This window comes from Passer montanus, unplaced genomic scaffold, assembly GCF_014805655.1.
Source record: "Passer montanus isolate IOZ18808 unplaced genomic scaffold, ASM1480565v1 scaffold316, whole genome shotgun sequence".
In the NCBI taxonomy this organism is placed as follows: Eukaryota; Metazoa; Chordata; class Aves; order Passeriformes; family Passeridae; genus Passer; species Passer montanus.
In genome coordinates, this window is record NW_024367886.1 from 72,270 (window position 1) to 86,341 (window position 14,072).

Consider the following 14,072-nt stretch of genomic DNA (forward strand, 5'->3'; position numbering starts at 1 on the left):
CAGTGACAGTGACAGCAGTGACAGCAACAGCGATGCTGTGTGCGGGTGGCTTCGTGGGGTGACAGTGACATTCTGGGGGTGTCCCCGAGCCTGTCCCTGATGTCCCCGGGGGGGTGACTGTACTGGCTGTACACCCCTGGGACAATGTCCCTGTCCCCTGGCCGTGTCCCTGAGTGTCCCCAGGGCGGGTGACTGTACCACCTGTACACCCCTGGGACAATGTCCCTGTCCCCTGGCCGTGTCCCGCAGTGCCCCCGTGTCCCCAGGGCGGGTGACTGTACCGCCTGTACACCCTTGGGACAATGTCCCTGTCCCCTGGCCGTGTCCCTGAGTGTCCCCGTGTCCCCAGGGGGGGTGACCCGTACCGCCTGTACAACCTGGACGTGTTCCAGTACGAGGTGTTCACGCCCATGGCTCTGTACGGCTCCGTGCCGCTGCTGCTCGCCCACCGGCCCCGCCTCAGCCTCGGCCTCTTCTGGCTCAACGCCGCCGAGACCTGGGTGGACATCGGCTCCAACACGGCCGGCAAGGTCCGGCTGGGGGGTTTGGGGGGTCCTGGGGGGGTTTGGGGTGGGTTTGGGGGGTCCTGGGTGGACATCGGCTCCAACATGGCCGGCAAGGTCCAGCTGAGGGGTTTGAGAGAGGTTTGGGGGAGGTTTGGGGTATTTGGAGGAGGTTTGGGGGGTCCTGGGTGGACATTGACTCCAACATGGCTGGGAAGGTCCGGCTGCGGGGTCTGGGGGGGTTTGGGGGGTCCTAGCTGGGTTTGGGGGGTCCTGGGTGGACATGGGCTCCAACACTGCTGGGAAGGTCCAAGAAGGGGATTTGGGGGGTTCTGAATGGGATTTGAGGGGTCTGGGGGGGGTCTCTGTTTATCCCAGTGGGAATTTGGGGTTGCTGACCCCCTGTCCCACCCCCAGACCCTTTTTGGGAAGCTGCTGGATTACATGCAGGGGGGGGGTGAGACCCCCCAGACCGAGGTGCGCTGGATGTCCGAGAGCGGCGTCATCGACGTCTTCCTGCTGCTGGGGCCGGGGCCCGCCGATGTCACCGCCCAGTACGGGAGACTGACAGGTGGGACAGCGGGGACACTGGGGACACTGGGGACACTGGGATGGGGACAGGGACACCAGTACGGGACACTGACAGGTGGGACAGCGGGGACACTGGGGACACTGGGGACACTGGGATGGGGACACCAGTATGGGACACTGACAGGTGGGACAGCAGGGACACTGGGGACACTGGGATGGGGACAGGGACACCAGTACGGGACACTGACAGGTGGGTCAGCGGGGACTGGGGACACTGGGGACACTGGGATGGGGACACCAGTATGGGACACTGACAGGTGGGACAGCAGGGACACTGGGGACACTGGGATGGGGACAGGGACACCAGTACGGGACACTGACAGGTGGGACAGCGGGGACACTGGGATGGGGACACCAGTATGGGACACTGACAGGTGGGACAGCGGGGACACTGGGGACACTGGGGACACTGGGATGGGGACACCAGTACGAGACACTGACAGGTGGGGACAGCGGGGACACTGGGATGGGGACAGGGACACCAGTACAGCCCTGACTGGTACAGGACACTGGGGACACTGGGATGGGGACAGGGACACCAGTACAGCCCTGACTGGTACAGGACACTGCAAATTTTTCTCCTTCATCCCCATTCCCATTTTCAGGGGGAATTTTGGGGGATTTCTCAGATTTAATCTTACCCTGTTTTTGTTTTTAAAGTTATTTTCAGAGAATTCCCCCCCCATTCCCACTTCAGGCATAATTTTCAGGGCATTTCCACCCTGCCCCATTTTTAGGTTTATTTTAGGGGATCCCTCCCCTCTGGCCCTGCCCCATCCCCGTTTTTGGGGTCGTTTTGGGGGATTTGACTCCGTTTCTGCCCCTTGCCCAGGCACGCAGGCTCTGCCCCCCCTGTTCTCCCTGGGCTACCACCAGAGCCGCTGGAATTACCAGGACGAGGCGGACGTGGAGGCCGTGGAGAGGGGATTCGAGGAGCACGAGCTGCCCCTGGACGTGCTCTGGCTGGACATCGAGCACGCCGACGGCAAGCGCTACTTCACCTGGGACCCCGCCAAATTCCCCAATCCTCGGGGGATGCTAGAGTGCCTGGTGGCCCGGAAATGCAGGGTGGGGATGGGAATGGGATTGGGAATGGGATTGGGAATGGGATTGGGAATGGGATTGGGAATGGGATTGGGAATGGGATTGGGAATGGGATTGGGAATGGGATTGGGAATGGGATTGGGAATGGGATTGGGAATGGGATTGGGAATGGGATTGGGAATGGGATTGGGTGGGATTGGGATTGGGAATGGGATATTGCCAAATTCCCCAATCCTCGGGGGATGCTGGAGCGCCTGGCGGCCCGGAAACGCAGGGTGGGGATGGGAATGGGATTGGGTGGGATTGGGATTGGGAATGGGATATTGCCAAATTCCCGAATCCACGGGGGATGCTAGAGTGCCTGGTGGCCCGGAAATGCAGGGTGGGGATGGGAATGGGATTGGGAATGGGATCCTGCAGAATTCCCAAAGCTCCTGGAGCAGCTGGCAGCCCAGAAATGCAGGGTGAGGATGGGAATGGGATTCGGAAAGAGAGCAGGAATGGAAGTGTCATAGCTGGAGCGCCTGGCGGCCCGGAAACGTAGGGTGGGGATGGGAATGGGATTGGGAATGGGATTGGGGTTGGGATGGGATCCTGCAGAATTCCCAAAGATCCTGGAGCAGCTGGCAGCCCAGAAATGCAGGGTGGGAATGGGAATGGGCGTGGGAGAGGGAGCAGGAATGGAATTGGGATTTGATGTGGGTTTGGAATTGGAATGGGATTGGGAATAGGAATGGGACTGGGGTGGGGATGGGGTTTGGGATGGATTGGGATGGGGATGGGATAGAGAATGGGGTCAGGAGCAGGATGGGGGATAGGAAATGGAAAATGGGGTTGGAATCGAGCCAGGAATGGGCTGGACATTAGGATTGGGATCAGGATCAGGAATGGAAATTGGCACTGGGCTCTCCCTGCCCAAACTGTGACAGTGGGGACCCCACAAAGGCACTTTGGGGTTACTCTGGGTGGTTTTGTGTCCGGCATCGGGGTGGGAATTGGGGAATTTGGGGACGTTCCCTCGGCCGCTGCCCCCCTGGACACTGCCCGGTGGTCACTCACCCTGCTGGACACTGCCCCGTGGTCACTCCCCCGTGGTCACTCAGCCCTGGACACTGCCCACAGATGGTCAGCATCGTGGACCCTCACATCAAGGTGGACGGGGGGTACCGGGTGCACGCGGAGCTGCGGGCTCGAGGCCTCTACGTCAAAACCAAGGATGGCAACGACTACGAGGGCTGGTGCTGGCCTGGTCAGTGGGGCTGGGGGGGAGCTGGGGGGTCCTCGAGGGCTTTTAGGGGATTTTTGGGGGGATTTTGGGGATTTCAGGAGGGTTTGGGTGCTCGGGGAGTTTCACATCAAGACTGAGGGTGGTAACGGCTACAAGGGCTGGTGTTGGTTCTGTTGTTCTGTCAGTGGGGCTGGGGGGAATTTGGGGTGGTTTAGGGGAATTTAAGGGTGGGTTTTGGGTGGCTTTGGGGTCTCCAGGGGGGTCACAATCCCCCTCGTGTCCCCCCCAGGCTCCTCGGCGTACCCCGACTTCACGAACCCCGAGATGCGCGAGTGGTGGGCGAACATGTTTGCCTACGACCAGTATGAGGTGGGGACCCCCCAAAATCTTGGTCAGTCCCCCCCCAAATTTCTGTCAGACCCCCCCAGAGTCCCAGGACCCCCTCAAAGCACTCCCACAACCCTGGGACCCCCCCCACCAAATTCCCTTCCCCACCGTTTTCCCCCTTTCACCTTCTTCCCTTAGGGCTTCTTTTCCCCTTGGAGACCATCCCATCTTTTTAGGGGGGATCTTGGGGAACCCCCTGGAGGTTTTAAGACCCCTCCCATATTTTTGGGGTTTCCCTGCTGATTTTTTTGGGCTTTCCTGAGCCTCAAGCCTTCCCTAGTTTTAGGGAATCTCTCCCCACCCCTTTCTCCCTCTCACCCTTTTCCCTCGTTGCCTTTTTGGAGACCCCGCCTTGCTTTTCCACCCTGATTTTGGGGATCCCCTGGGAGGGTTTTAGAACCCCCATATATTTTTGAGGTCCTCCCACTGATCTGGGGTCCCCCCAGGGCTCCACGGAGGCGCTGTTCACGTGGAACGACATGAACGAGCCGTCGGTGTTCAGCGGCCCCGAGGTGACGATGCACAAGGACGCGCGGCACTTCGGGGGCTGGGAGCACCGTGAGCTGCACAACCTCTACGGGCTCTACGTGGTGAGACCTCCCCCCAAAAACTGCCAAAATCCCCCCAGGGACACCCCCAAAACCCCACAGGGACCCCAAAAAGTCCAAACCTCCCAGAGCCCCACAAACCCCTTTTGGAACCCCCCCAAACCCTCTCAATTCCCCTTTCATTTCCCCCCAAACCCCTTTAGGACTCCCCAAACCCTTTTAGACTCCCACCAACCCCTTTTAGGCCCCCCAAACCCCCTCTAGGACCCCCCAAACCCTCTTAATTCCCCTTTCATTTCCTCCCAAACCCCTTTAGGACCCCCCAAAACTGTTCTAGACCCCCCCAAACCCTCTCAATACCCCCTTCATTTCCCCCCAAACCGCTTTAGGACCTCCCAGTCCCTTTGGGGTGGGGTTTGGGGTCAGGTTTGGGGTGGCTGACCCCGTTTTCCCCGTTGGCAGCAAAAGGCCACGGCCGAGGGGCAGATCCGGCGCTCGGGGGGCCGGCACCGGCCCTTCGTGCTCAGCCGCGCCTTCTTCGCCGGCTCCCAGCGCTACGGTGAGGACCGGGGGGAAATCCCGGGATTTTGGGCAAATCCTGGAATTCTGGGGGGGGGTCAGGATCGAGGGGAACCCCCCCCTGACCTCCCCCAAACCCCCCCAGGTGCGGTTTGGACAGGGGACAACACGGCTGACTGGGAGCACCTGCGGATCTCCATCCCCATGTGCCTGAGCTTCGGGCTGGCAGGGCTGGCCTTCTGCGGGGGTGAGCCAAACTGGGAGCACTGGGAGCACTGGGAATAATGGGATTGGGATATGGGATAGGGAATGGGGTCAGGGACTGGGATATGGGATAGGGATATGGGGTCAGGGGTCTCCATCCATCCCCATGTGCCTGAGCTTCGGGCTGGCAGGGCTGGCCTTCTGCGGGGGTGAGCCAAACTGGGAGCACTGGGAGCACTGGGAATGGGGTCAGGGATTGGGTTATGGGGTCAGGGATTGGAGATGGGGTCAGGGATGGGGTCAGAGCTGGGATCCGGAATAGGAATGGGACCAGGACTGGGATCAGGGCTGGGGTCAGGATCAGGACCAGGATCTAGGAGCAGAACTGACACCAAGATCAGGAATGGGATCAGGGCTGGGACTAGGATTGAGATCAGGACCAGGATCTGGGCTCAGGGCTGCGACCAGGACCAGAATCAGGACCAGGACCAGGATTGGGATCAGAGCTGGGATCAGGATCAGAACTAGGACTAGGATTGGGATCAGGACTGGGATTGATATTGAGATCAGGACCAGGACCAGGACTGGGATTAGGGCTGGGGTCAGGATCAGGACCAGGACTTGGGGTCAGGGCTGGCACCAGGACCAGGACCAGGATTGGGATCAGAGCTGGTACCAGGATCAGAACCAGGACCAGGATTGGTATCAGAGCTGGGATCAGGACCAGGACCAGGACCAGGATTGGGATCAGAGCTGGTACCAGGATCAGAACCAGGACCAGGATTGGCTTTGGGGTGGGGTTTGGGGTCAGGTTTGGGGTGGCTGACCCCGTTTTCCCCGTTGGCAGCAAAAGGCCACGGCCGAGGGGCAGATCCGGCGCTCGGGGGGCCGGCACCGGCCCTTCGTGCTCAGCCGCGCCTTCTTCGCCGGCTCCCAGCGCTACGGTGAGGACCGGGGGGAAATCCCGGGATTTTGGGCAAATCCTGGAATTCTGGGGGGGGTCAGGATCGAGGGGAACCCCCCCCTGACCTCCCCCAAACCCCCCCAGGTGCGGTTTGGACAGGGGACAACACGGCTGACTGGGAGCACCTGCGGATCTCCATCCCCATGTGCCTGAGCTTCGGGCTGGCAGGGCTGGCCTTCTGCGGGGGTGAGCCAAACTGGGAGCACTGGGAGCACTGGGAATAATGGGATTGGGATATGGGATAGGGAATGGGGTCAGGGACTGGGATATGGGATAGGGATATGGGGTCAGGGGTCTCCATCCATCCCCATGTGCCTGAGCTTCGGGCTGGCAGGGCTGGCCTTCTGCGGGGGTGAGCCAAACTGGGAGCACTGGGAGCACTGGGAATGCTGGGATCGGGGTCAGGGATCGGGATATGGGATAGGGAATGGGATAGGGATTGGAGATGGGGTCAGGGGTCTCCATCCATCCCCATGTGCCTGAGCTTCGGGCTGGCAGGGCTGGCCTTCTGCGGGGGGGAGCCAAACTGGGAGCACTGGGAGCACTGGGAATGCTGGGAATAATGGGATTGGGGTCAGGGATATGGGATATGGGATAGGGAATGGGGTCAGGGATTGGGGATGGGGTCAGGGATGGGGTCAGAGCTGGGATCCGGAATAGGAATGGGACCAGGACTGGGATCAGGGCTGGGGTCAGGATCAGGACCAGGATCTAGGAGCAGAACTGACACCAAGATCAGGAATGGGATCAGGGCTGGGACTAGGATTGAGATCAGGACCAGGATCTGGGCTCAGGGCTGCGACCAGGACCAGAATCAGGACCAGGACCAGGATTGGGATCAGAGCTGGGATCAGGATCAGAACTAGGACTAGGATTGGGATCAGGACTGGGATTGATATTGAGATCAGGACCAGGACCAGGACTGGGATTAGGGCTGGGGTCAGGATCAGGACCAGGACTTGGGGTCAGGGCTGGCACCAGGACCAGGACCAGGATTGGGATCAGAGCTGGTACCAGGATCAGAACCAGGACCAGGATTGGTATCAGAGCTGGGATCAGGACCAGGACCAGGACCAGGATTGGGATCAGAGCTGGGATCAGGATCAGAACCAGGACCAGGATTGGGATCAGAGCTGGGATCAGGATCAGAACCAGGACCAGGATTGGGATCAGAGCTGGGATCAGGATCAGAACCAGGACCAGGACTGGGATCAGAGCTGGGATCAGGATCAGGACCAGGACCAGGACTGGGATCAGGGCTGGGACCAGGATTGGTATCAGAGCTGGGATCAGGATCAGGACCAGGACCAGGACTGGGATCAGGGCTGGGACCAGGATTGGTATCAGAGCTGGGATCAGGATCAGGACCAGGACCAGGACAAGGACCAGGGATATGGGATAGGGAATGGGGTCAGGGATTGGGGATGGGGTCAGGGATGGGGTCAGAGCTGGGATCCGGAATAGGAATGGGACCAGGATTGGGATCAGGACTGGGATCAGGATCAGAACCAGGACCAGGACTGGTACCAGGATCAGGACCTGGATTGGGATCAGGACTGGGACCAGGATCAGAACCAGGACGAGGAGAAGAACCAGGGCTGGGATCAGGATCAGAACCAGGATGAGGAGAAGAACCAGGGCTGGGATTGGGATCAGAACCAGGACCGGGATTGGGATCAGAGCTGGGATCAGGACCAGGACCAGGATTGGGATCAGAGCTGGGATCAGGATCAGAACCAGGACCAGGACAAGGACCAGGGCTGGGACCAGGATTAGCACGGGGATCTGGGCTCAGGATCCGGGCTCACTGCCCCCCTGCCCCGTTGGCAGCGGACGTGGGCGGCTTTTTCCAGAACCCGGGCCCGGAGCTGCAGGTGCGCTGGTACCAGGCCGGGGCCTTCCAGCCCTTCTTCCGCGCCCACGCGCACCTGGACACGGCGCGGCGCGAGCCCTGGCTGCTGAGCCCCGAGCACCTGGCGCTGGTCAGGAGCGCGCTGCGGCGCCGCTACGCCCTGCTGCCCACCTGGTACACGGCCTTCTACCACTGCCACCGCCAGGGCGTCCCCGTCATGAGGTGTGTGACCCCAAATCCACCCCAAAACCCACCCAGGATAACCCCAAACCCCCCTGCTGCCCACCTGGTACACGGCCTTCTACCACTGCCACCGCCAGGGCGTCCCCGTCATGAGGTGTGTGATCCCAAAAACCCCAAATCCACCTGGAATAACCCCAAATCCACCCCAAAACCCACCTGAGATACAGCAAAACCCACCTGGGATCACCCCAAATCCACCCCAAAACCCACCCAGGATAAGCCCAAACCCCCCTGGTGCCCACCGGGTACAACCCCGAATCCACCCCAAATACCCACCCAGAATAACCCCAAATCCACCCCAAAAATCCCACCCGGGATAACCCCAAACTTCCCTGCTGCCCACCTGGTACACGGCCTTCTACCACTGCCACCGCCAGGGCGTCCCCGTCATGAGGTGTGTGACCCCAAAAACCCCAAACCCACCCGGCCCCTGTGGATGGAATTCCCAGATGACCCCCAGACCTTTGCCATGGATGACCAGTACCTGCTCGGTGAGGAGGAGTCCCTGACCCTTTTTAGCGTCCCTGACTCCCTTTTTTGGGTCCCTGACCCATTTTAGGATCCCTTTTGGGGTCATTTTTGGGGTTTCCCCCTTGCTAACCCCTGTCCCCCAGACCGGGTGCTCCTGGTGCACCCCGTGACGGAGCCGGGTGCCCGTGGGGTCAACGTGTACCTGCCTGGGGAGGGAGAGGTGAGTGAGGGGATTTTGGGGTATTTTTGGGGTTTTTGGGGGTTTAGGACCCTCCTGAACCCTAAATTTCCCCCCCCAGGTCTGGTACAATGACGAGACGCACGAGCAGCACCGGGCGCCCCAGACCCTCTATGTGCCCGTCACCCTCAGCACCGTGGGTTTTTGGGGGGGCTCAAGGGGTTTGGGGGGATGACGGGACCCCAAAACCCCCGGGAGACCCTAAAACTCCCTTTGGAAACCCCAAAATTCCCTCTGGACACCCCAAAATCCTCCCCTGATCCTCTGTTCCCTCATGGGGAGGGTGGTGCCCATCACTCTCAGCACCGTGGGTTGTTTTTGGGGGGGGCTCAGGGGGTTTGGGGAAGGGGTTGGGACCCCAAAAACCTCCCTGGAGACCCCAGAACTTCCATGGCGACCCCAAAATCCCCTTGGAGACCCCAAAAACCTCCTGGATCCCCCCAGATCCCTGTGTGCCAATGGTTGGGGGGACAGTGGTCAAAATCACCTCCAGCACTGGGGGTAACCTGGGGGATTTTGGGGTTTTTTTGGGAGGGGTTTGGGGGGATTTGGGTTTTTTTTTAATGGGGTTTTTGGGGTGCTGATCCCCCTGTGCCCCCCAGATCCCGGTGTTCCAGCGGGGTGGGACGGTGATCCCACGCCAGGACCGGCCTCGCCGCTCCACCGAGGCCATGAGGGACGACCCCTTCACCCTCTACGTGGCCCTGAGCCCCCAGGTGAGTGTGGGGACCCCAAAAACCCCCCAGGGACCCCAAAACCCCCACCAAAACCCCTCCCAGGTGAGTAGAGGGACCCCGAAACCCCTGCCAGGAACCCCAAAATTCCCCCAAACACCTTCCAGGTGAGTGCAGGGACCCCGAATCCCCCCCAGGAACCCCAAAAACCCTTCCTGGGTCCCTCAAAAATCCTCTGAGACAGACCCAGACCTCTCATTTTCCCCCCAAACCCCTCCAGGACCCCCCAAAACCCCTCAAGACCTCCCTCAAATCCACTGAGATTCCTGCCAGCATCACCCCACACCCCCCAAGACCTCCCCAAACCTTTTTGGGACCCCCCCCAAGCTTCCCCAAACCCTTCTGGGACCCCCCAAACCTTTCTAAAACCCCCCTAAACCTCCCCAAACCCTTCTGGGACCCCCTAAAATCTCCCCAAACCTTTCTGGGACCCTCCCAAACTCCCTTTGGTCCCCCAGGGCACGGCACAGGGCGATCTGTTCCTGGATGATGGGGTCAGCTTTGACTATGACACCAAAAACGCATTCCTGCACCGGCACTTCAGCTTCGCCAACGGCACCCTCACCTCCAGGTACCCAAAATATCCCAAAACCAGCCCAACATGGCCTTCTACCACTGCCACCGCCAGGGCGTCCCCGTCATGAGGTGTGCGACCCCAAAAACCCCAAATCCACCCCAAAAACCCACCTGGAATAACCCTGAATCCACCCCAAATCCATCCCAAAAACCTACCTGGATAACCCTAAATCCATTCAAGATAACCCCAAATCCCCTGACCCCAAACCCTGATGACCCCAAATCCCCAAAATGCCTCCAAATCCCCCTGACCCCAAAGCCACTGACCCCCAAATCCCCAAAATGCCCCCAAACCCCCTGACCCCAAAATGCCCTCAGTCCCTCTGACCCCAAACACCCAAAATGTCCCCAAACCCCCTGACCCCAAACCCCCCTGTCCCCCCAGGCCCCCGTGGTTTTTGGGGGGGCTCAAGGGGTTTGGGGGGATGACGGGACCCCAAAACCCCCGGGAGACCCTAAAACTCCCCTTGGAAACCCCAAAATTCCCCCTGGCCACCCCAAAATCCTCTTCAGATCCCCCTGTTTCTGCATGGGGAGGATGGTGCCCATCACCCTCAGCACCGTGGGTTGTTTTTGGGGGGGGCTCAGGGGGTTTGGGGAAGGGGTTGGGACCCCAAAAACCTCCCTGCCCTGATCCTCTGTTCCCTCATGGGGAGGGTGGTGCCCATCACTCTCAGCACCGTGGGTTGTTTTTGGGGGGGGCTCAGGGGGTTTGGGGAAGGGGTTGGGACCCCAAAAACCTCCCTGGAGACCCCAGAACTTCCATGGCGACCCCAAAATCCCCTTGGAGACCCCAAAAACCTCCTGGATCCCCCCAGATCCCTGTGTGCCAATGGTTGTGGGGACAGTGGTCCAAATCACCTCCAGCACTGGGGGTAACCTGGGGGATTTTGGGGTTTTTTTGGGAGGGGTTTGGGGGGATTTGGGTTTTTTTTTAATGGGGTTTTTGGGGTGCTGATCCCCCTGTGCCCCCCAGATCCCGGTGTTCCAGCGGGGTGGGACGGTGATCCCACGCCAGGATCGGCCTCGCCGCTCCACCGAGGCCATGAGGGACGACCCCTTCACCCTCTACGTGGCCCTGAGCCCCCAGGTGAGTGTGGGGACCCCAAAAACCCCCCAGGGACCCCAAAACCCCCACCAAAACCCCTCCCAGGTGAGTAGAGGGACCCCGAAACCCCTGCCAGGAACCCCAAAATTCCCCCAAACACCTTCCAGGTGAGTGCAGGGACCCCGAATCCCCCCCAGGAACCCCAAAAACCCTTCCTGGGTCCCTCAAAAATCCTCTGAGACGGCCTCGCCGCTCCACCGAGGCCATGAGGGACGACCCCTTCACCCTCTACGTGGCCCTGAGCCCCCAGGTGAGTGTGGGGACCCCAAAAACCCCCCAGGGACCCCAAAATCCCCACCAAAACCCCCCAAAACCCCTCCCAGGTGAGTAGAGAGACCCCGAAACCCCTGCCAGGAACCCCAAAATTCCCCCAAACACCTTCCAGGTGAGTGCAGGGACCCCGAATCCCCCCCAGGAACCCCAAAAACCCTTCCTGGGTCCCTCAAAAATCCTCTGAGACAGACCCAGACCTCTCATTTTCCCCCCAAACCCCTCCAGGACCCCCCAAAACCCCTCAAGACCTCCCTCAAATCCACTGAGATTCCTGCCAGCATCACCCCACACCCCCCAAGACCTCCCCAAACCTTTTTGGGACCCCCCCCAAGCTTCCCCAAACCCTTCTGGGACCCCCCAAACCTTTCTAAAACCCCCCTAAACCTCCCCAAACCCTTCTGGGACCCCCTAAAATCTCCCCAAACCTTTCTGGGACCCTCCCAAACTCCCTTTGGTCCCCCAGGGCACGGCACAGGGCGATCTGTTCCTGGATGATGGGGTCAGCTTTGACTATGACACCAAAAACGCATTCCTGCACCGGCACTTCAGCTTCGCCAACGGCACCCTCACCTCCAGGTACCCAAAATATCCCAAAACCAGCCCAGAATATCCTAAAGTATTCAAAAAATCCTGTCTGAGACAGCACCAGGGTACCCTGACTATCAGGTATCCAAAAATGTCCTAAAATTACCCTAAAATATCCCCAAAACTGCCCCAAAAAACCTCCCAGGCACTCTCACAGGCAGGTACCCAAAACGCCCCAATACCAAAGGGGAAAAAGGGGGGGAAATGTGAGGGGAAAAAGGGAAGTGTGAGGGTGGAAAACAGAAATGTGAAGGGGAAAAAGGAAAACGTGAGGGGAGAAAAAGGGCAGGGAAACGTGAGGGGAAAAAAAGGGCGGGAAAACGTGAGGAGAGAAAAAGGCGGGAAAACGTGAGGGGGAAAAGGGCGGCAAAACGTGAGGGGAGAAAAAGGGCGGGAAACATGAAGAGAAAACTAACCCAAAACACTAAAAAATACCTTCCAAATCCACCTCAGAACAACCCCTTGTTACCCTCATGGTCAGGTACCCCAAAATGGTCCTAAAAGATCCCCAAAACAGCCCCAAAATACTCCCAAAACACCCCTGGATCCTCTCAAACCCCTGTTTTTCCTGGGCCCTGTCTGTGAGGGGGTTGAGGGGTCAGGGGAGATTTTTGTGGGGATTTTTGGGGGGCTGTGATCCCTCTGTGACCCCTCTGTCCCCCCCAGCTCTGCTGACCCCCGCGGGTCCATGTCCACCCCGGCCTGGCTGGAGAGAGTGGTCATCCTGGGGGTGGGGCGGCCGGAGAGCGCCCTGCTGACCACACACGGTGAGGGGGGATTTGGAAGGATTTTGGGGTGTTCGAGGGGTTTTAGGATGGATTTCGGGGGGGGTTGAGGGTTTTTTTGAGGGTTTTAGGGTGGGTTTTGGGGATTTTAGTGTGAGTTTTGGGTGGATTTTGGAGGGGTCATCCTGAGGGTGTGGGGAGGCCGGAGAGCGCCCTGCTGACCACACACGGTGAGGGGGGATTTTGGGGGGTTTTGAGTGGATTTTTAGGGGGTTTTGGGGTTTTAGGGTGGATTTTGGTGGGGTTTTGGTGGGGTTTTAGGGTTTTAGGATGGGTTTTTGGGGGTTTTGGAGGCGTCATCCTGAGGGTGTGGGGAGGCCACAGAGCGCCTGGCTCAGGACGGACAATGAGGGGTCGGGAGGGGTAATTTGGGGGGAATCCTGAGGAGATTTTGGGGTTTCTGAGTGGGTTTTGGGGTCCCTTGAGGGAGGATTTTGGGATCCCTGTTGTCCTTGAGAGAATATTGAGTTTCTGAGGGGAATTTGGGGTCCCTGACAGGAATTCAGTGTTCCTCATGGAGAATTTGAGGTTTCTGAGGGGAATTTGGGGTCCTTGAGGGAGGATTTGGGATCCCTGAGGGGAATTTTGTTGTCCTTGTGAGAATTTTGGGTTTCTGAGGAGAATTTGGGGTCCCTGACAGGAATTCAGGGACCCTCATGGAGAATTTGAGGTTTCTGAAGAGAATTTGGGGTCCCTGAGGTGAATTGAGGGTCCCTCATGAAGAATTTGAGGTTTCTGAGGGGAATTTTATCTTCTTGATGGGTTTTTGGGGTCCCTGATGTGAACTCAGGGTCCCTCATGGAGAATTTGAGGTTTCTGAGGGGAATTTTACCTTCTTGATGGGTTTTTGGGGTCCCTGATGTGAATTCAGGGTCCCTCAGGGGAAATTTGGGATTTCTGAGGAGCGTTTTGTGTTCTTGGTGGGTTTTTGGGGTCCCTGATGTGAATTTGGGGTCCCTCAGGGGAAATTTGAGATTTCTGAGGAGCATTTTGTGTTCTTGATGGGTTTTTGGGGTCCCGGAGCTGGAATTTGGGATCCCTGACCCCGAATTCCGTGTCCCCTCAGACGGTTCCCAGACCCCGCTGCATTTCCAGCACGACCCCGAGCGCTCGGTGCTGACCCTGCGGCGCCCGGGGGTCCCCATCGGGGCTGACTGGAGCATCTCCCTGCGATAATGGACGGGGGGGGCCCCCGGACCCCCCCCAAAATCCCCCCGAA

At 59.2% G+C, this 14,072-nt stretch overlaps 1 protein-coding gene across 1 annotated transcript in view; it reads left to right on the plus strand.

Annotated features, from left to right (window-relative positions):
• The window catches only part of GANAB (glucosidase II alpha subunit), a 23,285-nt gene extending 9,219 nt beyond the window's left edge, over window positions 1-14,066 (plus strand). The window contains exons 13-27 of the mRNA XM_039714944.1: window positions 921-1,074; window positions 1,927-2,162; window positions 3,261-3,387; window positions 3,656-3,735; window positions 4,200-4,343; window positions 4,764-4,860; window positions 4,966-5,067; window positions 7,819-8,061; window positions 8,509-8,574; window positions 8,698-8,774; window positions 8,854-8,928; window positions 9,395-9,508; window positions 9,985-10,097; window positions 12,735-12,835; window positions 13,920-14,066. Coding sequence (XP_039570878.1) covers window positions 921-1,074; window positions 1,927-2,162; window positions 3,261-3,387; window positions 3,656-3,735; window positions 4,200-4,343; window positions 4,764-4,860; window positions 4,966-5,067; window positions 7,819-8,061; window positions 8,509-8,574; window positions 8,698-8,774; window positions 8,854-8,928; window positions 9,395-9,508; window positions 9,985-10,097; window positions 12,735-12,835; window positions 13,920-14,029 — 1,839 coding nt within the window. The 3' untranslated portion in view covers window positions 14,030-14,066. The remainder of the gene's footprint in view (window positions 1-920; window positions 1,075-1,926; window positions 2,163-3,260; window positions 3,388-3,655; window positions 3,736-4,199; window positions 4,344-4,763; window positions 4,861-4,965; window positions 5,068-7,818; window positions 8,062-8,508; window positions 8,575-8,697; window positions 8,775-8,853; window positions 8,929-9,394; window positions 9,509-9,984; window positions 10,098-12,734; window positions 12,836-13,919) is intronic.
• Window positions 14,067-14,072: the final 6 nt, after the last annotated feature.